At 46.6% G+C, this 24,939-nt stretch overlaps 1 protein-coding gene across 1 annotated transcript in view; it reads right to left on the bottom strand.

Annotated features, from left to right (window-relative positions):
• dnah5l (dynein, axonemal, heavy chain 5 like) overlaps positions 1-24,939 on the bottom strand; it is a 450,024-nt gene that overhangs the window by 337,121 nt on the left and 87,964 nt on the right. Inside the window, exons 14-20 of the mRNA XM_085987988.1 lie at positions 10,122-10,323; positions 9,188-9,283; positions 8,933-9,106; positions 8,451-8,540; positions 8,152-8,307; positions 2,155-2,294; positions 1,687-1,838 (exon numbers count right to left, since the gene is read on the bottom strand). Of these exons, the coding sequence (XP_085844114.1) occupies positions 1,687-1,838; positions 2,155-2,294; positions 8,152-8,307; positions 8,451-8,540; positions 8,933-9,106; positions 9,188-9,283; positions 10,122-10,323 (1,010 nt within the window). The remainder of the gene's footprint in view (positions 1-1,686; positions 1,839-2,154; positions 2,295-8,151; positions 8,308-8,450; positions 8,541-8,932; positions 9,107-9,187; positions 9,284-10,121; positions 10,324-24,939) is intronic.

Here is a 24,939-nt window from a genome sequence, read left to right on the forward strand (position 1 = left end):
TTAACGACTTAGATGATGGCATAGAAAGTCATATATCCAAATTTGCCGATGCCACAAAGATAGGCGGCATTGTAGGCAGTGTAGATGAAGGCAAAAAATTACAAAAGGATATTGATAGATTAAGTGAATGGGCAAAATTGCAACAAATGGATTTCAATGTGAGGTCATCCACTTTGGGCCCAAAAAGGATAGAACAGGGTACTTTCTAAATGGTAATAAGCTAAAAACAGTGGATGTCCAAAGAGACTTAGGGGTTCAGGTACATAGATCATTAAAATGTCATGAACAGGCACAGAAAATAATCAAAAAGACTAATGGAATGGTGGCCTTTATATCTAGAGGACTAGCGTACAAGGGGGTAGAAGTTATGCTGCAGCTGTACAAAACCCTGGTTAAACCACACCTGTGAGCAGTTCTGGGCACCACACCTTAGGAAGGATATCACAGAATCACAGAAACCCCACAGTGCAGATAGAGGCCATTTCGGCCCATCGAGCCTGCACCGACACATATTCCACCCGATCCCCATAACCCCTACACCAACACATATCCCACCCTATCCTTGTAACCCCACGTATTTAATCCCCCTAACACTAAGGGTCAATTTATCATAGCCAATCAACCTAACCTGCACATCTTTGGACTGTGGGAGGAAACCGGAGCACCCGGAGAAAACCCACGCAAACACGGGGAGAATGTGCAAACCCCACACAGACAGGCCTTGGAGTGAGTGCAGCGTAAGTTTACCAGAGTGATACCCGGACTTCAAGGGTTAAGTTACGAGGAGGGTTTACACAAATTAGGGATGTATTCCCTAGAATTTAGAAGGTTAAGGGGTGATCTGGTCGAAGTTTTCAGGATACTAAAGGGAACAGATAGGGTAGATAGAGAGAAACTATTTCCACTGGTTGGGGATTCTAGGGCTAGGGGGCATAGTCTAGCTATAAAATTAACATAGCCAGACCTTTCAGGAGTGAAATTAGGAAACACTTCGAAACATAAAGGGTGGTATGAGTTTGGGATTCTCTTCCGCAAACAGGAATTGATGCGAGTATGACAGCAATAGATATTTCATTCCCTGTGCCTCTTTAGTCTTGATAAAGGGTTTTGACCCGAAACGTTGACTCTAATTTCTCTCCACGGATGTTGCCTGGCCTGCTGAGTTTTTCCAGCATTTTCTCTTGTTATTTAGGAATTGATGCTAGATCAATTGTTAATTTTAAATTGGAGATTGACAGCTTTTTGTTAACCAAATGTATTAAGGGATATGAGCCAAAAGCGGGTGGGTATATGGAGTTAGATCGCAGATCAGCCGTGATCTCACTGAATGGCTGGACAGGCTTGAGGGGCTGAATGGCCTACTCCTGTTCCTATGTTCCAAATTTATAGATCCTAGCAGCAGGAGACATCCCACCAACAGTAAAATCAGACCTAAAATGCTACTGGAAAATTCCACCTGTCTTCCATAAAATTTATTCCCACATCTTAATAAATGTTTAGAATACCACTGCCAAAGACCTGGGAAACAACTATTTGTGCCTTTCAAGGTAATGAATGGTCTATGATATTGATTCTTACGGAAAGAAGAGGAAAATAAAAATGGAGACTAGGAATAAAAAAAGAGTATTAATTCCATTTAAACTCCTTCATTTCTTTTTCAAATTGGTTAAAAATCTAGATTCATACATCTTTCAATGTTTAAAGAGGTCCAAGATAACATAGTCAGTCCAGGAATGAGAGCTTCATCCACTTGGCCAATAAAAGGCTTCATCAATGGTTGAATAATAGATGGGATGTTGTTCACCACATTTTGGGAGTTACTTAAAAGTTCCTGAATGCTGCAGATAAACAAAATGATTAACTTGTCAACTATAAACCACATTAAAAGAACAAATTCTAACCAAAGAACAAATCTGATTGGGGATGAAAATCTACAGTCATTCCAGTGTACTCCTGATATAACTTCATAGACCAAATGGCCAGAAACTGTAGCTGAACTTTAGTTTACTTTATTTTATCAAAGCAATCATCCAGATGTCTCCTAAAATATATCAGCTGAACTTGGTCACTTAGTATGACTATAACCATCAGCTATTTTCTGCCTTTCAGAGCAAATATTGAAACATCAACCTTGAACCTAAAGGAAACACTGACCTTAAATAATGGTGCTTAATTTCTGTCACTTTTAGACATAGGTTGAGAGCTGCTTGTGGCACTTCAAGTCCCATTTTATACAAGTACTTTGCTTCTAAAAGTAACTCAAGCACAGCTGGATCAAAATTCACAAAGATTTCCTATTTTTGAAATAACAGTACAATGTCAAATATCAAAATATACACAATTCAGCAAAAATAAAATGAGTGGGATATATTATTCATTAATACATATATTTCAATTTAACAATGCAGTTATGCCTTATTGAAACTAGCAGTATATGTTTTAAATCATCAGTACCATTATAGCATTAAGCCAAGTCATATTAGTCAGTTAGGAAATGTAGATATTCCAAACCATTGTTTGCCTATTCTTTAGTTATTTTTATTTCACTTTTAGGTTTTTTTGCACCTAACATGCACACAAGTACACACATCATTCCTTGCTCATCACTGAGCATTGGACTTGCTCCCAAACATCAAGCAATGTTACCCCATAACCAACTGTTCAGAGGTATGAGAGAGTGGGCCAGCTAGTCTCCTCCACTGATTTCACCCTCATTCTTTAGGGAAAGAAGTACCATGTATTAACACAACTTGCATTTATATAGCATCTTTAACATAGAAAAATGTCCTAAGATGCCTCACAGAGATGTAATCAGCAAATTATTGCTTCTTCCTTCAGGTGTGGCAATGATTGGAAACTCGCTGTGGTGGAAATTAGGAACACGCACGCATGTATATTGCAGCACCTTATTTTGCAATATGCTGGTACATAACCAGCTCACCACAAAATCAATTACATGTTAAGGCAATAATTCTGGAATTCATACCTGTGTGCATGTAAATATTATGTAAAATAGCACACTACACATATGCACGCACACACACATGTATATGCTAGCTGGAGTGCCCGGCGGTGCCGAGGCTTTTTTGAGGGCATGTTGTTGTTGGAAGAGAGAGAGAGAGAGCGCGCGACTGGGGGGGAAGAGAGAGCGCGACTGGGGGGAAGAGAAACAGCGACTGGGGGGAGGGAGGGGGGAGGGGGGGAGGGGGAGGGGGAGGGGGAGGGGGAAGGGGGGAGGGGAAAGGGGGGGAGGGGAAAGGGGGGGAGGGGGAAGGGGGAGGGAGGGGATGGAGAGGGGGGAGGGGGGGAGGGAGCGGGGGGAGGGGAGGGGGTAGGGGAGGGGGGGAGGGGGAGGGGGAGGGAGGGGAGGAGGAAGGGGGGAGGGAGGGGGAGTGGGAAGGGGGGAGGAGGGGGAGGGGGAAGGGGGGAGGGGTGGAGGAAGGGGAGGGGTAAGGGGAGGGGGAGGGGGGAGGAAGGGGAGGGGGAGGGGGGAGGAAGGGGAGGGGGAGGGGGGAGGAAGGGGAGGGGGGTGGAAGGGGAGGGGGAGGGGGGGAGGAAGGGGAGGGGGAGGGGGAGGAAGGGGAGGACGGGGAGGGGAGGGGGAGAGGAGGGGGAGAGGGGGAGTCCCCGAGCCCCGCCCCCCGATCCCCGATCTCCCGATGTCCCGCCCACCGATCTCTCGATGTCCCGCCCCCCGATCTCCCGATGTCCCGCCCCCTGATCTCCCGATGTCCCGCCCCGCGATCTCCCGATGTCCCGCCCCGCGATCTCCCGATGTGCCGCCCCGCAATCTCCCGATGTGCCGCCTCCCGATGTCCCGCCCCCCGATCTCCCGTCTCCCGATCTCCCAATGTCCCGCCCCCCCGATCTCCCGATGTCCCGCCCACGGATCTCCCGATGTCCCGCCCCCGCGATCTCCCGATGTCCCCGCCCGAGCCGGCTTCAAGACCAGAGAGACGCCGCCGCGCAACCTACCACGTGAGGCCCGGCCGGACTCAAGTCACGCTCCGGGCAGAAGATGATGCGGACGCTGACTCCCGCCCCGCCCGCCTTTACTAAGATGGCGGCGGTGGCGATGCTCAGCTCAGGCCCGCCCCCTCCAGCCTTCACAAAGATCGCGACGGGAGGCACCTAGCTCGGGCGTGGCTGGTCAACAGACGCCCAGGCTTTGAGGCCTGGAAAAACGGTGAAAGGTAGGAAAATTATAGAGGTTAGACAAAAGATTTACAAATTAATTAACTTTTTTAAAAAACCATTTGTCTTTTAAAAGCAGCTTTTTTTTTGCTGGAAATGTAGATTTGAAAAGAAACACGCAGAAAGCGAGAAAAAGAAAGGAAAAGTTTGGAATCAAGATGGCGGCGACTCACCTTGGTTCAGAACGATAAGGCCCGCCCACACACGCACCGATTGATGGACCGTCAGGTCACCGAAGCATAGGATTGGTCAATCGTCCCGTCACTCGACCGTAGGAGGGCCCGGCCGCACGCGCCAGGAACCCGCCGTACGATTGGTCGACCTCGACGTCACTCGATGCTAATGAGCGGATAATGAGCGGAATGTTGAATGTTTTTTGGATACCGCAGGCGCAATTTTTGTCCGGCCGAAACGTAAATATGCTTAGGACGGTTCTGGAATCGTCAGCTTTCTTTCGACGTAACGCACGTGTAGGTACACTCTATAACTTTCGAGTTAATTCAATACAGACAGACAGACGGAATGACAGACAGACAGATGTATCCTTTTATATATATATAAGATGTAATAAAAATAGCACAATTCAAGAGAAAAATACTTATGACTCGTGTTAGAAAAATTGACGTCTAAATTCAGTATTTCACCAAAATTTCAGGATATTCAATCTTAACTTATTGTAATGCAGTATGAGCAGCTAGAGACAATGTATGTACAGGCCAGATGCACAGGAATAGGATTTCTCAAGCACTTGTTTAAATAATTCCATGTGAATCATCAAGAAACAACTGTGCACGTCCTTTGCAACAAAAAAAATTATGCAGGGTACTATCTTAGTTGAAAATATATTCTGATTTGTTCAGCAGTAGCCAAAATTAGTCAATTAGTTGACATTTTTTCAGAAATTGTATTAACTTGTAATTGTCAGCTGCTTTAGATTGAGTAGCATATCAAGAATTGAAACCTAGATATTCAGCTGCAATTTGCAGAACAATTAATTACATTATATTAGCAAGCTTGCATCATATAACTTAACAATATGCTACAGGTTTCACTTTGTAAGAGACTTTAACTTCCATATCTTTGAGATTCCTGTAACATTCAGGATCCTATTCATAAAACAGGTAGTAAAGAGGTTTTCTGCAAGTGCCTATTTCTGTGGGATTTCCACTACACCCATAAAGATTACACAACTGAATACGGCCATTCAGGTTTTAATATAAGAACATAAGAAATAGGAGCAGGAGTAGGCCATTCAGCCCCTCGAGCCTGCTCCGCCATTCAACAAGATCATGGCTGATCTTCTACCTCAACTCCACCTTCCCGCACTATCCCCATATCCCTTGATTCCCTTAATATCCAAAAATCTAGTGATTTCTGTCTTGAATATACTCAACGACTGAGCCTCCACAGCCCTCTGGGGTAGAGAATTCCAAAGATTCATCACCCTCTGTGTGAAGAAATTTCTCATCATCTCAGTCCTAAATGGCCAACCCCTTATTCTGAGACTGTGACCTCTGGTTCTGGACTCCCCAGCTAGGGGAAACATCCTCCCTGCATCTACCCTGTCAAGCCCTGTAAGAATGTTGTATGTTTCAATGAGATCACCTCTCATTCTTCTAAACTCTAGAGAATATAGGCCTAGTCTACTCAATCACTCCTCATAGGACAATCCCCCCATCCCAGGAATCAGTCTGGTGGACCTTCGTTGCATTCCCTCTATGACCAGTATATCCTTCCTTTGGTAAGGAGACCAAAACTGCACACAATACTCCAGGTGTGGTCTCACCAGGGCCCTATATAATTGCAGTAAGACGTCTTTACTCGAATACTCAAATCCTCTTGTAATAAAGGCAACATACCATTTGCTTTCCTAATTGCTTGCTTTACCTACATGTTAACTTTCAGTGATTTGTGTACAAGGACACCCAGGTCCCTCTGAACATCAACATTTCCCAATCTCTCACCATTTAAAAAATACTCTGATTTTCTATTTTTCCTACCAAAGTGGATAACTTCACATTTCTCCAATTCATTCCATTTGCCATGTTCTTGCCCACTCACTTAGCTTGTCTATATCCCCTTGAAGCTTCTTTGCATCCTCCTCACAACTTACATTCCCACCCAGCTTTGTCTTATCAGCAAACTTGGATATATTACATTTGGTCCCCTCATCCAAATCATTGATATAGATTGTGAATAGCTGAGGCCCAAGCACTGATCCTTGAAGTACCCCACTAGTAACAGCCTGCCAACCCGAAAATGACCCGTTTATTCCTACTCTCTGTTTTCTGTCCGTTAACCAATCCTCAATCCATGCTAGTATATTACCCCCAATCCTGAGCCCCAATTTTGTTTAATAACCTCTTGTGTGGCACTTTATCGAATGCCTTCTGAAAATCCAAATACACCACATCCCCCTTATCTATTCTGCTAGTTACAACCTTATAAAACTCTAACAGATTCGTCAAACACGATTTCCCTTTCATAAATCCGTGTTGAATCTGCCCAATTCTATTATTATTTTTTAAGTGCCCTGTTACCACATCCTTAATAATAGATCTAGCATTTTCCCTACTACTGATGTCAGGCTAACTGGTCTGTAGTTCCCCGTTTTCTCTCTTCCCTCCTTTCTTAAATAGTGGGGTTACATATGCTACCTTCTAATCCACGGGAATCGTTCTAGAATCTATGGAATTTTGGAAGATGACAACCAAGGTTATTAATTCACCCTTTCTCGTCGCACAATACTAGATCTAAAATAGCCTGTTCCCTAGTTGGTTCCTCAACATACTGATCTCAAAAACTATCTTGCATACATTCCATGAATTTGTCCTCCACACTATTACTACAAATTTGGTTTGCCCAGTCTATATGTAGATTAAAGTCCCCCGTGATTACTGTACTAATTTTCTGGAGAAACTTGTGACCATATTGTTGTAGTATCCAATTATATTTATTAGAACTCAGAAACTACAAAAAAAATAGAATCAAAGGAGAAGGGGAAAGGGGTAGCAAGAAATTTGAGAAGCAAAAAGAAAGATGAGAAGCAATGCCAGAATAAACTGTACATTATAAATATTTGGCTCTATGCACCTAAGTGAGAACATAAAGACAAGTATAGAAGGAGGTTCACTGGTTCTCTACTTTTTTGTGGCATATTCACACTTAAATAGGAAAATACACCAGAGAAAGTGCCAGCATGTAAAGGGAAAATTCAGGGAAAAGATATGATATGCAGGAAAATTCTGAATGTGATATTAAATCACAGACATTCAAGTGGCACAATGTAACTCTCTAATCTAACATTTGAGTTTGACATAACAAACATAACTCATCTTTCCTAGTATAGAAGCCCAGCTTTTGCACAGAAGGCAAGTTTAACTGAATTAAATGCAGATCATTTACTGTAATATGCTCTCAACGGTTCTAAACCAGATGGTAGGCTTGCTATAAAATAGATCTAATTTACTGAAATACAGATGCAAAGAAAAGGTTATGTTATTACATTAAATAAAAACAGAAAATGCTGGAAATATTCAGCAGGTCAGGCAGCATCTGTGGAGAGAGAAACAGAGTTAACGTTTCAGGTCGATGACCCTTCATCAGAACTGGAAGAAGTTGGAGATGGAACAGGTTTTTAAGCAAGTGTAGGGGCAGGGAAAGGGGGGAGGGGTGGAAAGAACAAAAGGGAAGGTCTGTGATAGGATGGAATGCAGGAGAGATTAAGAGACGAGGGATGATGGCGCAAGGCAAAAGGAGATGGTAATGGGATGATGTTGTTTGATCATGTTATTACATTAACTTTTTGTTTGTCTTTCTCCATTATTACACTAGCACTGGAGATTCCAAGAACATATGCACTAAGTGTGCAATTATTAAAAATTAGATATAGTTGATTGTTTCACTCTATAACTTATAAACATTGGAATTGAATCATTAGTGAACATTTGTTTTAACCTTTGTCTCGGGATGTCGAACAAGCAGTGAGGAATGAAGTCCATTTCGAGCCAAGTCAATAGCTCGGCACCAACCCCTGTGATACAGCACCTCAAACTCCAGAAGAACAGCTGCCATCTTGTTATAGTTTCTGATAACTTTTTTCATTTCAAGGGTCTAATAATATGAAAAAAATGCAAAAAATAAGTATTATCATAAAAATTTAAATTGAAAGATCATATTGTTCCATTTTTCTTATTCAGTCACATAAAGTTCTATTACTAGTTTTATAAGAAGAAATTAAAGAAATGTAAAATTACCTTCAAAATTTCAACATTGTTTTTCAGAAACTTCATGGGAACATCTATTTTTCTGAATAGCTGTCGGGCCCACATAATCTTCCCAGACACCTGACAACCAGAAGATATCTCATAGTTATTAATGCTTTAATAGAATGAGTGTACTGTGTATTTTCCAATAAAAAGAAAGACTTGCATTTATATAGCCCCTTTCATGACCTCAGGATATCCCAAAGCGCTTTACAACCAATGAAGAACTTTTGAAGTATAATCATTGTTATAATGTAGGAAATGCTAACTACATGATCAAAATATTCCTTTTATAAAAAGTGGAATATTCCCTAGTTTGGAGCCTGTATGAAATACTGAAGAATATCCACAAAAATTGTCTTTGAGTAGCTTAATGCAGATTTTACTTTGAAGATCTTTAATTAGAAGTGGGACTTTCACATAAAAAAGTTTTTTTATCAGACAGAGACATTTTAATTAAAGAGTAAGCTTACAGGTGGAACATTACGTGGTATAGATGGATTTTCTCTTTGTTTCTGATAGGTCTTGCGCACAAGGTCTAAATCTCGTCCAAATCGCTGCATGACCACTAGGTACTTGTCTGTGAGATCCAGTTGTGTCCCAGCAATACGCTCAAACTTGCCCAGCAAGTCTAGCATGCGTTCTGTCTGAAAAGATACCAGGAAACAGTGAAGGCAATAGATTTGATTTAACGGTATTTTTGAATGTTTTTGTTTAATGTTACTTACAGTTAAGGACTGCTCAAACCAGGAATCCATAAAGGTTTGCATTAACTGATAAAGTCCATCCATCTGGTATTTAAATTCCAGGAAATCATTGTCAAACTGAAAAGTAACATCCAGAAATTAAATTATAACTATAGGCTAGCAAAAATCTTTAGAGAAACTATATGATGGATTAATCAAAATTATAATGCTATAGGGCACTCTCTTACTAGAGGAAAGGACTGACAACTCATTAAAGGTATAATTCAATGTGCAATTCATGAAAAATGAAGAATGCTGAACAGGTGCAGCACACCTGAATTGCAGTGCGCCTTTTCAGATCAGGGTACACATGAATTTGGTGGGCCAGGTCATCAGCATGACCCCGTTGTACCCCTAGCTCAGGTCTACCTCCTGACAAAGTCATACACCATGAATTGTCATCCCCAGAAGTAAAAGCCACTAAAACCGGTCCCATAACATCTTGATCACTGGGGAGGGAACAGAGGAATATAAAAGGAAAATACCATTGCAGTCCATCTTTCCTTTCCCAAACTGCTAAAGATATCATACTATCCTATACCTATCAATTGCTTCTTCTGCCAAAAATTTATCCAACTCCCTCTTGAATTTCCGGACACTAAGAACCTCCTTGGGCAGTTTGTTCCACACTTTTCACTCTCTGTGGGAAGTAGTTAAAATCAGAACTTTCTGCACAACTTCCCTCTTATAAACTTGGAGGAAAGAAGAAAATCAGAATGGCCAACTATCACTTTCAATACAATGATGTCACATACCACAGTGCTGTATGTAATTCATGTTGAAATGTGTCATCAGCTTTGTGGTTTGCTGAATGGAAAAAGTGTTTCCCAGAACCTTTTGTTGTGTTCACCAAATACTTTTCAATAAAGAGAAAAGTAAAGTCTATATGATCTGTGATAACATTTGAATATTGTACCTCGTGTTTTCTGTGGTCCAGTACATCATAAGTCTTTGATTTTGTGCTGGTGATAATTGTCTGATAACGCAAGTATATTTTGTCAAATCCCTCCATTTTAACATTCTGGAGATCTGAAAGGTTTTCCATAGTGTTTATCATATATGCAATCTTCTCCAGACGCTTGCAAAAAGTGTCAAACTTGCCAAATATATAGTTTTCACTAAAAATAAAATATTGATTACAAATTTATTTACAGTATATAATAAAACATTGAAATTAAAACATGCACAGGGAAATGTTACTTGAACAAGGTGCTCAAGTTTACACATGCATACTCCTGGTGACCTAGTTTAAATAAACCCCTTCAGCCACTATGACCCCAATATTAACGGAGAGGCGGGGGTGTGTGTGTGTGTGGGGGGGGTGCAGTTTTACGGTCGGAAAACCTGGAAGAAAAGGTTTCCCTCAGGTCCTCCCAAATTTAACGGCAGGACCTGATTACCATTTTTGGACTCCATTTCCATTGACAGGCTAGCTGGCTGTTGGGCAGGTAGATCTTCAGCACCAGGCCACAGCCAGAGAGCCGAGAGGAGGGAGGGAGAAATCGGAGGTCGAGGGGCAGGCATCGATGGTGGGGGGCGGGGGGGGGGGGGCATAGAGATGAGGGGAAGGGTCACAAAACAACTATCACCGTGCTCATTTTCAGAACATTGTGGGGCTTTGAACTAATGTTATGTGACATGGGATTGCTAGCCCGCAGACTCCACACTGAACCTGCCAAGTTCTAGTACAAAATCAAACCCTGACTAAAAATAATACCTACAAATCTGCAGCACTGCCCCACTGCCAGTAGTGCGATGGGGAGATACTAAACTTCTACCCTCTGATGTGCCTCAATAAATCCGAGACTCGATGTTAGCGAAACAAAACAAGGCTTTTATTGACTTAGAAGGTAACACACAGGAGAGAGGTATCTTCCATGCATCACACCCTCTATTTAACTTTTCTTGTGACCCTGTCCCAAATCATCAGAATGGGATCATTTAAATAATTGCAAGAGAGTATTCATGTCAAAGTTTAAAAAGTTCCCAACTTTTCCATTAAATTTTCTCTCACAACATATGTCCCCTGCTGTAAGGCAATTGATCCTTCTGGGGTTGACTGCCATTTGCCATTTGAACTTTGAGCCCTACTTTAGGCCAGAACAGAACCTACACCTGCTCTGGGCAATCAGGGCACATCTGCTGAAAATGTCCCCAGATATACCCCTAAAGTGCAGTGTGCAGAAGTAACACACACCTCAGCTCACAAATTACTGATTAGATTTCTGTAGGAAGAATACCCTGCACATCCGGTTCCACACTGTTTTCCCATTTAGATTGCGCAATTTCTCTCCAAACATTATATTATTCTCCAGCAAGCAGTCATTTTACACTTTTTCAGAAGTTTACAAGATTTATCTCAAGAAGTGAACTGGAAATGGGCTATTGCCTGTGATTGCCTAGATACACAAGACCCACAATTCTGGATTACAAACTCAAATATTTAACACAGTTAAAATAGATTGGGATAGATACCACTTTCTGACCAAGGAACATACTTAAAAATGTATAACCATAAAGAGCTGAAAAATAAGGCTCACAGATGCAAATACCTGGAACATTCCTTTAGCTCAGCTGATGTGATTAGTTACACCACATCAACAACTGATACTATTTTGATCACTGCCTCAGTAGTGTTTTACCCAAAACTTCACATTTCCTGTCTTATAAAGATTTAAAATGATCAAGGACTGCCAAAATAAATAAAATTTCAATTTGCGTTACCTAATGATGCAAAAATTGCCTTTGTGGTTGATAGTGAGGAAGATAGCTGTAGACTGCAGGAAGATATCAATGGACTCAGTGGGCTGGATTTTCATTAGGCCATGGAGGCGGGATTGGAGGCGTGTGGGGGGTTAAACTTGAATAAACTGGCGGGCGGGCCCAACCCCGCCTCCATCCCGCCTCCAAGCAATTTTAAATAATTTGTGTCTAGTGGCCCCGTCTCCGTCCCGCCTCCAAGAGGCGGGATAGGCCTTTAAGGCCATATTAACAAGCACTAAATTGCCTCTATTATCCCATTTTAAAGGCCTTTGCAATTTTAACCCTTTTCCCAAGTGAAACACGCCTGTTCTGAAACACGACGGTGAAACCTGGCGGGAGCACAATTGGATTGCTGACTCTCAGCTGCAGGTCAACCATTAAATAGTAGATTTGATCAGCCATCATGTGCAGGTGGCAGGACTTTGTTGTCTCAGGTCTGGGGGAACTTTTAGAAGGCATAACCACATCTGTGGAAGTTTGGAGCCTGACACCCATCTCCAGTGTGACCTCCTGGGAAACCCTTCTCACCACCTTCACTGAATGCTTCCTCAACTGAGGCATATACCAGAATCATGGGAGCCATTTATTTCCTTCCCTTCTGGGCATTAGATGAGGAAGAAGACCAGCCGCGGCACCAGCAGAACCAGGAACAACAGCAGCTCCAACATCAGCAGCACCAGCAAGAGCACCAAGCTGCTGCTCACCCACCTGAAGATGCACAGGCCAGAAGGGGCCAGCGCATGGAAGCCCATCGGCGCAGGAGATACCCCCCAAACAGGCACGGGGTCAGCTACCTCAACATGTCTGAGCAGCAGTGGCAAAGGCGGCTCCGACTTTCACGAGAGGTAGTGGGTGACATCTGCGCAATGCTGCAACAATACCTGCAGCCCAGGTGGACAACCCTTACCAGTGGCCGTAAAAGTCACCACCGCACTCAACTTTTTTGCTTTAGGCTCCTTCCAGGGATCAGCAGCAGACATCAGCGGCATCTCCCAGGCGGCCGCACACAAATGCATTACGCAGGTAACCGATGCCCTCTTTGCCATCGCGCACAATCACATCCATTTCACCAGGGATCAAGCACGTATCACGGCGCGTGCGGTTGGATTTGCTAATCTAGCAGGCTTTCCAAGGGTGCAGGGCGTCGTTGACTGCACACATGTGGCTCTTAAGGCACCCCATCGCAATCCAGGTATTTTTGTCAACCGCAAGGGCTTCCACTCCCTTAACGTTCAGCTGGTGTGTGACCACAGGAAGGAAATTTTGCATGTTTGTGCCAAGTACCCTGGTAGTTGCCATGACTCCTTCATACTGCGCCAGTCTAGTGTGCCTCCGCTATTCAGTCCGCCAGACCTACTTAACGGATGGCTACTTGGAGACAAGGGCTATCCCCTGAGGACGTGGCTAATGACGCCGTTGAGGAGGCCATCCAACGAAGCTGAGGAGAGCTACAACTCTCCACCAGAACCATAATCGAGCAAACCATCAGTTTGCTGAAGATGCGCTTCAGATGCCTGGATAGATCAGGTGGAGCCCTGCAGTACTCAGCAGCCAGGGTCTCCAGAATCGTCGTGGTTTGCTGTGCACTTCACAACATGGCACAGCGTCATGACTTGCAGATTCCTGAGGACCAAGTGGCTCCTCACATATCCTCCTCAGATGAGGAGGAGGAGGAGGAGAGCGAAAATGAACATCTTGCAGAGGCCCATCAACCAGCGGCAACAGTACGCAAGAACATAGCTGCCCAAGATGCAAGGAACGCACTCATCTTGGCCAGATTTGCTTAGCCTAGCCACTCGAGCACTTTTGCCTCGCAGCTTCTTACCTGAGCATCGACAATAGCCAAGAACGAGCTGATTCCTAGCAATTTGACCACCATACTGACAATTGCAAGTAATCCTAAGCCCTCAATGTGGAAGTCCCATTCGCGAAATGACACACGCCACAATTACAGCAGTAGCCATCAGATTTTTTATTTACATTATTCATCTGATGGCTTTTCCACATAAAACATCAAATTTCACCCAAGTGACTAACTTTGTGACTATTTGTGCTTTATCTTTCTCTTACGCATGCTCCTACGTGGTGCTTCCCCTGCGGCTTCAGCAGATGTGGAGGCCTCTTGCTCATTTTCCTGCTGCTCCTGTCTCGACACCTTTGGCGGGCATCCTCTGGGGTGGCGAACCTGTGAGGGCTCGTCAACAGTCTACTGCTCCTGCGGCTGTGCTTGGGTTGAGACGCCGATCTCAGTTGGGTGTGGACTCTGGTGGGGCTCTGACCGAGGGCTCTGCAGTGGCATGAAAGTGAGCACGATGGAGAGGAGCCACCACTTCCTTGATGTCTGCCACCAACTTCCCTCTCATGGGTCAGGTCCCCATCAGCACTTGCAAGTGGCTTGAGAGCACCTTGCTGCACACCAAGGGGGCCATGGGGACCCGTATCTGCACTGGCAGTCCTACTCAGAAGGACTTCCATGAAGGTCTGGTTTCTCTGTTTTATAGATCACCATCGCTCCTCCAGAGATGTCATTCTATTCTGAACACGCACCATGTTTTCTGCACTCTGGCAACTTATCACCTCCATGGAGGTTGCCATCCTTTCCATGGTGATGCGTTCATGCGCCAATGACTCCACAAAGGCTCTGCTCATGTTCGCTATGGACTCCTCCATTCACTCCACATTCGCAGCGACCCTGGAGACAAAACCTGCCAGAGACTCCTGCATCTGTGCCTGGAGTTCCATCACCTCTGATCTTATGGATGGACCCAGAGGCAGAGGGTCGACATGCAGCTGAGCCGAGCTGGCAGAGTCCTGCGCCCTCCGGCTAGGACTCTCCACTGCTGTCCCTGTCTCCACAATCTGCTGATGCTCACTTGTGAGCTGTGATACACCAGGTGACAACACTACTCTATGTCCCGAAGGTCCCACCGAGGTGTGAGTGTCTGCGCTGGTGCTGGGTGCGCTTAATTCTGCTGACGCTGCACCCTCAGAGGTTGCAGCTTCCTCGGAGGAGTCTTGATGTTCAGGCTCTTCCTCCTGCAGAGTGGGGATGGGTGCTTGCGATGGTCCTGTGGGGGAGTAAAGGAAAGAGTCAGAGATGTGATGCCAATGTTACATGCACATTGCATATTGCAGATGATCATTAGTCCATCTGTTAGAGCTTCAGAATCATTATCAGTGACTCATGCAATGTCAATGAGATGGAAAACTATTCTGTCACCATTTTGCTGTGATGCACCCCGCTGTCCGTCCCCCACTTGCGCAACTTCCTCCACTCCTACGATCTCCAGGACCGCCTCCTCCCAGGGGGTGAGGTGGGCTACTGAGGGTGGCTCTCCTCCTGTCCTCGCTCTTTCTCGCTTATTGTGAGCTCTCTTTTCCTGCAATGAGGGAGACAAGTGGAGGTTGAGTGAGAATGAAGGAGTGAGTGTAGAGATTCCATAGCATAGATACTTAGAAGGAGACAAAGATGGAGTGAGGTGGCAAGACCAAGGGCCCTCCCTGTGTGTTGTCAGTTGTTTTCATAGCATCACGGTGATAGGGAGTGTGAGGGCTGCATAGTCGAATAGTTAGGTGAATGTGACCATAGAAAAATAGAAAGGGAATGGGTAAGGATGCATGGATGTCAGTGTCAAGTGGGATGTGGAGGAAGAGATTGCTAAAGCTGAGTGCTGGTGAGGAAAGGCAATGGGGATCAGATTGAGGGTGATGGGAAATTCATACTCACTTTTCCAGTGCGCAGAAGGTCATGAAATCTCTTCCTACACTGTATCCAGGTTCTGCGGGTTACCGATAAGGAGTTGACCTCCTCTGCCACTTGCAGCCACACAGCCTTGGTCTGCTGGGGAGGCCTCTTCCTCGCTGAAGAAGGGAAGAGCACCTCCTTATCAGCTTTTGCTCCCTCCACTAAAGCCTGCAGGGAAACGTCGTCAAATCTTGGAGCAGACCTAGGTCTTTCACTGGCCATTCTGCCTCCGGGTCCCTGTAGCAGCAAAGGCCAAAAGGTTGGCAGTCTGCAGAAGAAGCAAGGCTTGTTGCAGACCTTAAATGCAGCAGCAATGATGATGTCATCGGAGGCTACTTTCAGACTGGAAAAACTCATTTGCCATGGGTTCCCACACGCTGAAACTCAATTGGCCAATCAAGTTAAAATCGCATCAATCTCCCACATCGATTTAGATTCATGTGGATAACACGAAATGCGGATTACACGACCCCAACCCGCCCCTGAATTAAAATCCAGCCCATCAAGTGGGCAGAAAAGTGGCAAATGGAATTCAATCCAGAGAAGTGTGAGGTAATGCATTTGGGAAGTCTAACAAGGCAAGGGAATATACAATAAATGGTAGGAGACTGAGAAGAGTAGAGGAACAGAGGGACCTTGGAGTGCATGTCCACAGATCCATGAACGTAGCAGGACAGGTAGATAAGGTGGTTAAGAAGGCATACAGGATACTTTCCTTTATTGGCCCAGAAATTCGGGTCCCAACGCGTGAGTACGGACGGAGTACTCACGCGTGGACCCGATGGAAGTGCCGGAATCTTGCATGCACTACGCATGCGCGGGAAACCGGCACTTCCGATCCTCTGAACCAAGGGGTTCAGAGGTCGAACGCATGCGCGCGGGAGTCTGCGCGTGCACGTTGAACTTGCTTTTTTTTTCAGGTTTTAACGTGCGGGTAAGTCTGTACATTTTAGAAATGTAAAAAGCAGCCATAAGGACTTCATTTTCAAAGGTAAGTGGTCAATTATTTAAAATTAAAACATTTTTTCCACAGGTTTTTTACTTTTAAATACTTTAAAGCAAGGTAAGTTTATTTTTAGCCCTGTTTTTTTATAAAATTATTTTTTCAAAAATTTAAATTTTTGTTTAAAATAGTTATTTAATGTCATTTATAGTTTATTTACAAAGTGTGATTTAAAAAAAAAATTATTTGAAGGTACAGTTTTACAGCCTCAGCATATATACGTTTTGACAGGTCTATCGGTCAAGACTTATGAATGGAGCATTCCCTGCTCTGATTGGCTGCCTGTTGCTCACGTGATCCCAGGGGATGCTTCGCACTAACTACGCCCCTGGGACATGCCAGCATAGCGCGCCGGCCTCTGGGACAGGCCTCGGAGAGGAATTCCACGCAGGCCAAGAGGTCAACTGCCGGCGCGCTATGTAAGTGTAAGTCGGGGGCTTGCACCCGCGGGAAGCCCCCGACCCGAATTTCTGGGCCATTAGCCAAGGCACAGAATATAAGAACAGGGATGTTATGCTTGAACTGTAAACAGTGGTGTTCCCCAGAGATCGGTACTAGGACGACTGCTTTTCTTGATATATATTAATGATTTGGACTTAGGTGTACAGGACACTATTTCAAAATTTGCAGATGACAGAAACCGTGGAAGTACAATGAACAGTGAGGTTAGGGATAGAATTCAAGAGGACATAGACAGGCTGGTGGAATGGGCGGACACGTGGCAGATGAAGTTTAATGCAGAAAAGTGCAAACTGATACATTTTGGTAGGAAGAACGAGGAGAGGAAATATCAACTAAAGGATGCAATTCCAAAGGGGATGCAGGAACAGAGAGACCTGGGGGTATATGTGCACAAATCGTTGAAGGTGGCAGGACAGGTTGAGGAAGCAGTTAAAAAAGCATACGGGGTCCTGGGCTTTATAAACAGAGGCATACAGTACAAACATAGAAACATGGAAGATAGGAGCAGGAGTAGGCCATTCGGCTCCTCGAGCCTGCTCCGCCATTCAATGAGATCATGGCTGATCATCCAAATTCAGTACCCTGTCCCTGCCTTCTCCCCATATCCCTTGGTCCCTTTAGCCTTAAGAAATATACCTAACTCCGTCTTGAATATATTTAATAAATTGGCCTCCACTGCCTTCTGTGGTAGAGAATTCCACAGGTTCACCACTCTCTGGGTGAAGTAATTCCTCCTCATCTCTGTCCTAAATGGCTTACCCCTTATCCTTAGACTGTGACCACTGGTTCTGGACTCCCCGGCCATCGGGAACATCCTTCCTGCATGTAGTCTGTCTAGTCCTGTTAGAATTTTGTGTTTCAATGAGATCCCCTCTCATTCTTCTAAACTGCAGCGAGTATAAGCCCAATCGACCCAATCTCTCCTCATACGTCATTCCTGCCATCCCAGGTATCAGTCTGGTGAATCTTCGCTGCACTCCCTCCATGGCAAGAACATCCTTCCTCAGATAAGGCGACCAAAACTGCACACAATACTCAAGGTGTAGTCTCACCAAGGCCCTGTACAACTGCAGCAAGACATCCTTGTTCCTGTACTCGAACCCTCTCGCTACGAAGGCCAACATACCATTTGCCTTCTTAACCGCCTGCTGCACCTGCATGCTTACCTTCAGCGACTGGTGCACAAGGACACCCAGGTCTCGTTGCACTTCCCCTTCTCCCAATCTATTGCCATTCAGATAATAATCTGCCTTCCTGTTTTTGCCACCATAGTGGATAACCTTGCATTTATCCACATTATACTGCATCTGCCATGCTTCTGCCCAATCACCCAACCTGTCCAAATCATATTGGAGTTTCTCGGCATCCTCCTCACAGCACACATGCCCACCCAGCTTTGTGTCTTCTGCAAACTTGGAGATATTACATCTAGTTCCCTCGACTAGATCATTTATATATATTGTGAATAGCTGGGGTCCTAGGACCGATCCCTGCGGTACCCCACTAGTCACCACCTGCCACTCGGAAAAAGACTCGTTTATTCCAACTCTTTGCTTCCTGTCTGCCAACCAGTTCTCTATCCAAGTCAGTACCTTGCCCCCAATCCCATGTGCCTTAATTTTACACGCTAATCTCTTATGCGGGACCTTATCGAAAGCCTTCTGAAAGTCCAAATACACCACATCCACTGGTTCTCCCTTATCTATTCTACCAGTTACATCCTCAAAAAATTCCAGTAGATTAGTCAAGCATTTTACCTTTTGTAAATCCATGTTGACTTTGTCCAATCCTGTCACTGTTTTCCAAGTGCTCTGCTATTACATCTTTTATAATGGACTCTAGCATTTTCCCAACTACCGATGTCAGGCTTACCGGTCTATAATTCCCCGTTTTCTCTCTACCACCTTTTTTGAATAGTGGGGTAACATTAGCTACCCTCAGTAGCAAGGAAGTTATGATGAGCCTGTATAAAACACTGGTTCAGCCACAACTGGAGTATTGTGTCCAATTCTGGGCACTGCACTTTAGGAAGTGTGTGACGGCTTTAGAGAAGGTGCAGAAAAGATTTACAAGAATTGTTCCAGGGATGAGGGACTTCAGTTATGTGGATAGATTGGAGAAACTGGGGTTGTTCTCCTTAGAGCAGAGAAGATTGAGAGGAGACTTGATAGAGTTGTTCAAAATCATCAGGGGGGAGAAATTCGGTATCGCCCCATTTGGGGCGCAATTCTCGGCCGGGCGCAAAGTATTGCACCCGGCGCAAATTATCGTCACCTACTGCGAAATTGGTCTGTTTCGCCCCTGGAGCTGATTGCAGCGCTAAATCAGGCGCTGAATGACTCTCTTAAGGCGCTAAGCCGGAGGAGCGAGGTGCTAACTCAGAGGGAGGGCGCAGCGCAGGTGCTGTCAGTTAGCGATTGCACACAGACACGCTGGCGCCAGTCAGCTCTTAAAGGGGAGGGTCGATCTTGATTTGCAGCCACACCCTGCGCATCGGAGCCCTGAATCTTGGCCCGGACAGACCTGTTGCCAAATCCTGCAGCCAAGGACCATGGAGAGGGCCAGGGAGCGAGCGCAGCGTTTCAGCGAGGGGGCCTTGAAGGCTCTGGTGTGCGCAGTGGAGCGCAGGCGATCTCTCCTGTACCCGAAGAGTGGCAGAAGGCCTCTGCCCAGCGAGTACCGAAAAGCTTGGAGGGAGGTGGCTCACAGAGTGACCTCCAGCAGCATGGTGCCTAGGACCCCTGTGCAATGCAGGAAGAAGTTCAACGACCTTACTCATGTCATCAGGGTGAGTGCCTTTTACAGAAACCTCTTCATCCCTCCATCTCCACCTCGCTTTATGGCCAAAGGGTCTTGAAAGCCCCAATGCCCAGCACTCCTCCAACATCTATGGCCCTTTCAGGAAACTCACACGCACATTCAGCACTTTGCACACAGTAAGGGCTATTCGACCATGGGAGGCATTTCAGCCAAGATCATGGCTGCACACAGTAAGGGCTATTCGACCATGGGAGGCATTTCAGCCAAGATCATGGCCGCACACAGTAAGTTCTATTTGACCATGGGAGGCATTTCAGCCAAGATCATGGCTGCACACAGTAAGGGCTATTCGATCATGGGAGGCATTTCAGCCAAGATCATGGCTGCATCTTTACTCAGACCCCGTCCTTTTTCTTGCAGGGCAAGCTGGCGCATAATAGGAGACAGCAGCGACGGACCGGGGGAGGCCGGCCTCACCTTCAAGCCCTGGCCGATCTGGAGCAGCGAGTCCACCGGATTGTGGCAAGCCGGATGCTTGGCCCCGTCGTCACTGGAGACGCCGACCCCGTTCTGGCCACCTTTTTGACCTCTCTCCTTCCACTTGTTCCTCACAACAGCATCCTTTGACACTCTCGATCCAAATCAGGACATTGCTGCACTCATGCCTCCCTTGCTGCCACTCTGTTCTCACGCTAAAGCCACTCTTATGCGTCCCTGCTTTCAGATGCTGATTCACCAGGTGAGGAGGTGGGCCCTCAAGCTGCCACTGGGAGTGAATCTGAAGGCGAGGAGGAAGAGGAAGCCGGACCATCAGCGTAACCCTCTGCCAAGGCAGCCCATGGCCATACTGGGGACACGCCTTCCCTGGAGGGGAGCGGGGGGGAATGGTCTGATGAGGGTGAAACTCTAGGACCCAGCGGGCTGCAGCAACACGAGGGGGGTAGGGAAGCTCGGGGGCCTTCTCCCCGGAGGGAGAGTATGGCCTCGAGTCCTGCTACAGTGAGCGCAGAAGAGGTGCAGCTCCTCGCTGAAATGAGCGCCCAGGAGGAGCAAAGGCACACTGAGCTCATGGCTGCAGTGGCAAGGGTGCCCGAATCCATTGAGTCACTGGCAAGGAGTGTCCAGGACTTCGGTGCAGCACAGGTGTCTGCCACGCAAATGCTAAGTGCTGCAATGCAGTCAGTGGCTGGTCTCATGCAGACGCAGATTGAGGCCATGCGAGCACTAACTGACGTCACCCTCGCTGTATCGGGCAGGTTTCCCTGGGGCCCTCCCCGCGCCACAGCAGGCCAGCAATCTGTGCTCCCGCAGATTGCTCCGCATGCTGAAGTGCTGCCCCGTGGGAGTGCCAGTGTGTCGGTCGAGTGGGGAGTTGTTGTCCTCTCTCAGGATGACAGCATTCCTGCTGCCAGCACTGTCACTTCTCCACTGCAGTTGCCACCACCTGTAGGACAGATTGCTGCCGCCCATGCAGAGTTGGTGCAGTCAGCAGCCGGGCCCTCCAGGCCCAGAGCTAGTCCAGGCCGTCCCTCAAGGGCATCTGCAGTCTCAGTTTCTGACACTCAGCAGCCTTCCCCCAGCCTTGCTGCAGCCACTGGGGTCCCAGTGCGGCAGAGCTGCAGGGTGGGAAGGGGGCAATTTCGCAAGGGAAGCAGATCACCCTCGAAGGGCAAAAAGTAGAAGGTGTGGCAAAATGTTGTTCATTGTTTTATTGAAGGCCGAGGATCGTGGTCATATTTTTGTTACTGTTTTGGACATTGTCTCCAGGTTGTGAGAGGCAGTTATGTGATTGACTGCTTCTTTGTGTGTTTCTTTCTATTACTTTTTCATGCAGGAAGGATACACAGTTTTGTAAATAAAGAAGTGTCTTTATTCAAAATGTGCATGTTTGTTCTTTGCAATCATTGTTGCCTTGACCAGCTTGGGGGTTGCGGGATGGTTCCATTCAGGTTCTTTGAATGGCAGAAGCCATTCCCTCAGAGGGGGCCTAAAAGCGAATTGCTATAAGCCTTTGACGGACGACCCTTGCACTTTGTGCCTCCCTCCCATATTGGTGCTGCTGCTCCTCCTCCTCCTCTTCCTCTGCTGGTGCTCCAAGGCCTGGTGGCATTGGCTGGGTCCTGAGGATTGCCAGGTTATGCAGCATGCAGCACACAACAATGAAGTGGGAGACTCACTCAGGCGAGTACTGCAGGGCTCCTCCAGAGTGGTCCAGACAGTGGAACCGTTGCTTGAGCACACCGATTGTGTGCTCAACGATGTTCCTGGTAGCTTGATGGCTCTCTTTGTATCATTCTTCTGCAGGGGTACTGGGCGAACGGAGTGGGGTCATCAGCCAGGTGCACAGAGGATAGCCCTTGTCCCCGAGAAGCCAGCCTCCTGGGTGAAGCGGGGCCTCAAAAAGGTCTGCCACAGAAGTCTGGCACAGGATGAAGGCATCGTGGCTGCTGCCTAGAAAGTGGGCATTGACAACGAGTATCAGCTGTCTGCGGTCACAGACCAACTGAACGTTCAAGGAATGGAAGCCCTATCGGTTGCGGAAATCCTTGGCATTCTCTTGCGGTGCCCGCAAAGCCACATGGGTGCAGTCAATGGCGCCCTGCACCATGGGGAAACCCGCTATTCTTGCAAAGCCCGCTGCGCACTCTTGCTGCTTGTCCGGGGTCATGGGGAAAGAGATGTGCTCTCGTCTCCTTTTAAAGAGGGCATTTGTGACTTGACGGATGCAGCAATGCACCGCAAACTGGGAGATATTGGCAATGTCCCCAGTAGCAGGTTGAAAGGAGCCGATGGCATAAAAGTTGAGAGCCACTGTTACCTTCGCTGCCACCGACAGAGACGTCGTGCTCCTCAGTTGAGGTTGCAGATCTGGCTGGAGGAAGTGGCAGAGCTCAGTGACCACCTCCTTGCTGAATCGCAGCCTTCGCAAACACTGCTCCTCAGACATATTGATGTATGAGAACTGTTGTCGAAAAACCCTGGGATGGTAAGGTCTCCTGTACCGACGCCTGTTGGCCCTCCTCCGTCTGGCCATGATTGCCACTCTCTCTCTGCGTCTCTGTGCCCTCTTAATGTGATGGAGAAGGACGACATTCCCATCCATTGCAGCCCCCATAATATGTGGGCAATCAAAGTAATGCCGGTGTAAAAGCAAAGCAACTACAAAGTTATGGTCAGAAGCCAAAACTACCTCAGACAGCATTGACTCAATGCAGAAGTCTCTCTTTCTCCCTTTGTCTCTCTGCAAATCTCTCTCTCTCTCTCAGAACAAGTGGTCCAAAAATGGCTACCACACAGAAGATAGGAAGAGCCCCCTTTAAATAGCGCCCCCCCAGCCCCACAGCGACTGGGAAGCGTTCCAGTCAACCTGTCGTTGGTAGCGACAGGCGGAAAGGAGGGGGGGCGCCACTGAATTTCTGGTCCGGGGCGCCCCAAGGGCGTTGCACTCTGGAATGACGTCAAGATCTGCGTGCGCAGGAGAGCGGGTGGTATAGTTTAGCGCCGCCGCTAAATGTCCGCTCAATTTCGCGAGAGGCGCAGGTATCGCCGCGCCCGGGCGCTAGTTGGTTAGCGCCCCACTTATCACCCTCTTAAGGCGCTAACGGGTGGTGCTCACAACTGAATTTCTCCCTCCAGGGGTCCAGACAGAGCAGATAGAGAGAAACTGTTCCCATTGGTGGAAGGGTCGAGAACCAGAGGACACAGATTTAAGGTGATTGGCAGAGGTCCAAAGGTGACATGAGGAAATACATTTTTATGCAGCGAGTGGTTATGATCTGGAATGCACTGCCTGAGAGGGTGGTGGAGGCAGATTCAATCATAGCTCTCAAAAGGGAATTGGATAAATACCTGAAGGAAAAAAATGTGCAGGGCTACGGGGAAAGGGCGGGGGTGTGGGACTAGCTGAAGTGCTCTTGCAGAGAACCAGCACAGGCTCAACAGGCCAAATGGACTCCTATTGTGCTGTAACAATTTTATGATTCTGTATAAAACACTAGTTAGGTCACAGCTAGAGTACTGCATACAGTTCTGGTCACCACATTACAGGAAAAATGTGATCGCACTAGAGAGAGTACAGAGGCGATTTACGAGGATGTTGCCAGGATTGGAGAATTTTAGCTATGAGGAAAGATTGGATAGGCTGGGGTTGTTTCCTTTGGAACAGAGGAGACTTAATTGAGGTGTATAAAATTATGAGGGGCCTAGATAGAGTGGATAGGAAGCACCTATTTCCCTTAGCAGAGAGGTCAATAATCAGGGGGCATAGATTTAAAGTAATTGGTAGAAGGATTAGAGGGGAGTTGAGGAGAAATGTTTTCACCCAGAGGGCGGGGGTGGGGGGGGTCTGGAATGCACTGCCTGAAAGGGTGGTAGAGGCAGAAACCCTCATTGCATTATAAAGTACTTGGATGTGCACTTAACCTACAGGGCTATGGACCAAGAGCTGGAAAGTGGGATTAGGCTGGATAGCTCTTTGTCGACAGCCGCAGAGACGATGAGCTGAATGGCCTCCTTCTGTGCCGTAAATTTCTATTTCTATAATTGAAGGAAAATTTTCAAAACAGCTTTCAATGCACAAATATATTTAACACTTTTGCAGTCAGTGATTCACAGACAGATGGACAGTGCCAGCTTCGGGGTCGAAACTCTGGCCTGGATTTTAGCCCGGAGGCGTGTTCCGGATTTCCCAAAAGTCCTGCAGGACCCCTTTAAAAAAATGTTCTGTCAGTTTCCTGCCCACAGGCAGCCTGATTGACAGGACTATCGGGCAGGGAAGCCTACAGCACAACACCGCAGCCAACAGCACAACACTGCAGCCAACAGCACAACACTGCAGCCTGCAGCACAACACTGCAGCCAAGGAGAGCAGATAGGTCTAGTGGGAAATATGGGAGAGATCAGGGGTGGGGGGGGGAATCAATTGTGGCGGGGATCCAATCGCAGGGGAGGGGTTACGATCATGGTTTGTCGGGGGGGGTCCGATGGTGGCCGGGGTGGGGG

Source organism: Somniosus microcephalus, chromosome 5 (genome assembly GCF_052327205.1).
Source record: "Somniosus microcephalus isolate GS21.2 chromosome 5, FLI_Smic_1.0, whole genome shotgun sequence".
Taxonomy (NCBI): domain Eukaryota; kingdom Metazoa; phylum Chordata; class Chondrichthyes; order Squaliformes; family Somniosidae; genus Somniosus; species Somniosus microcephalus.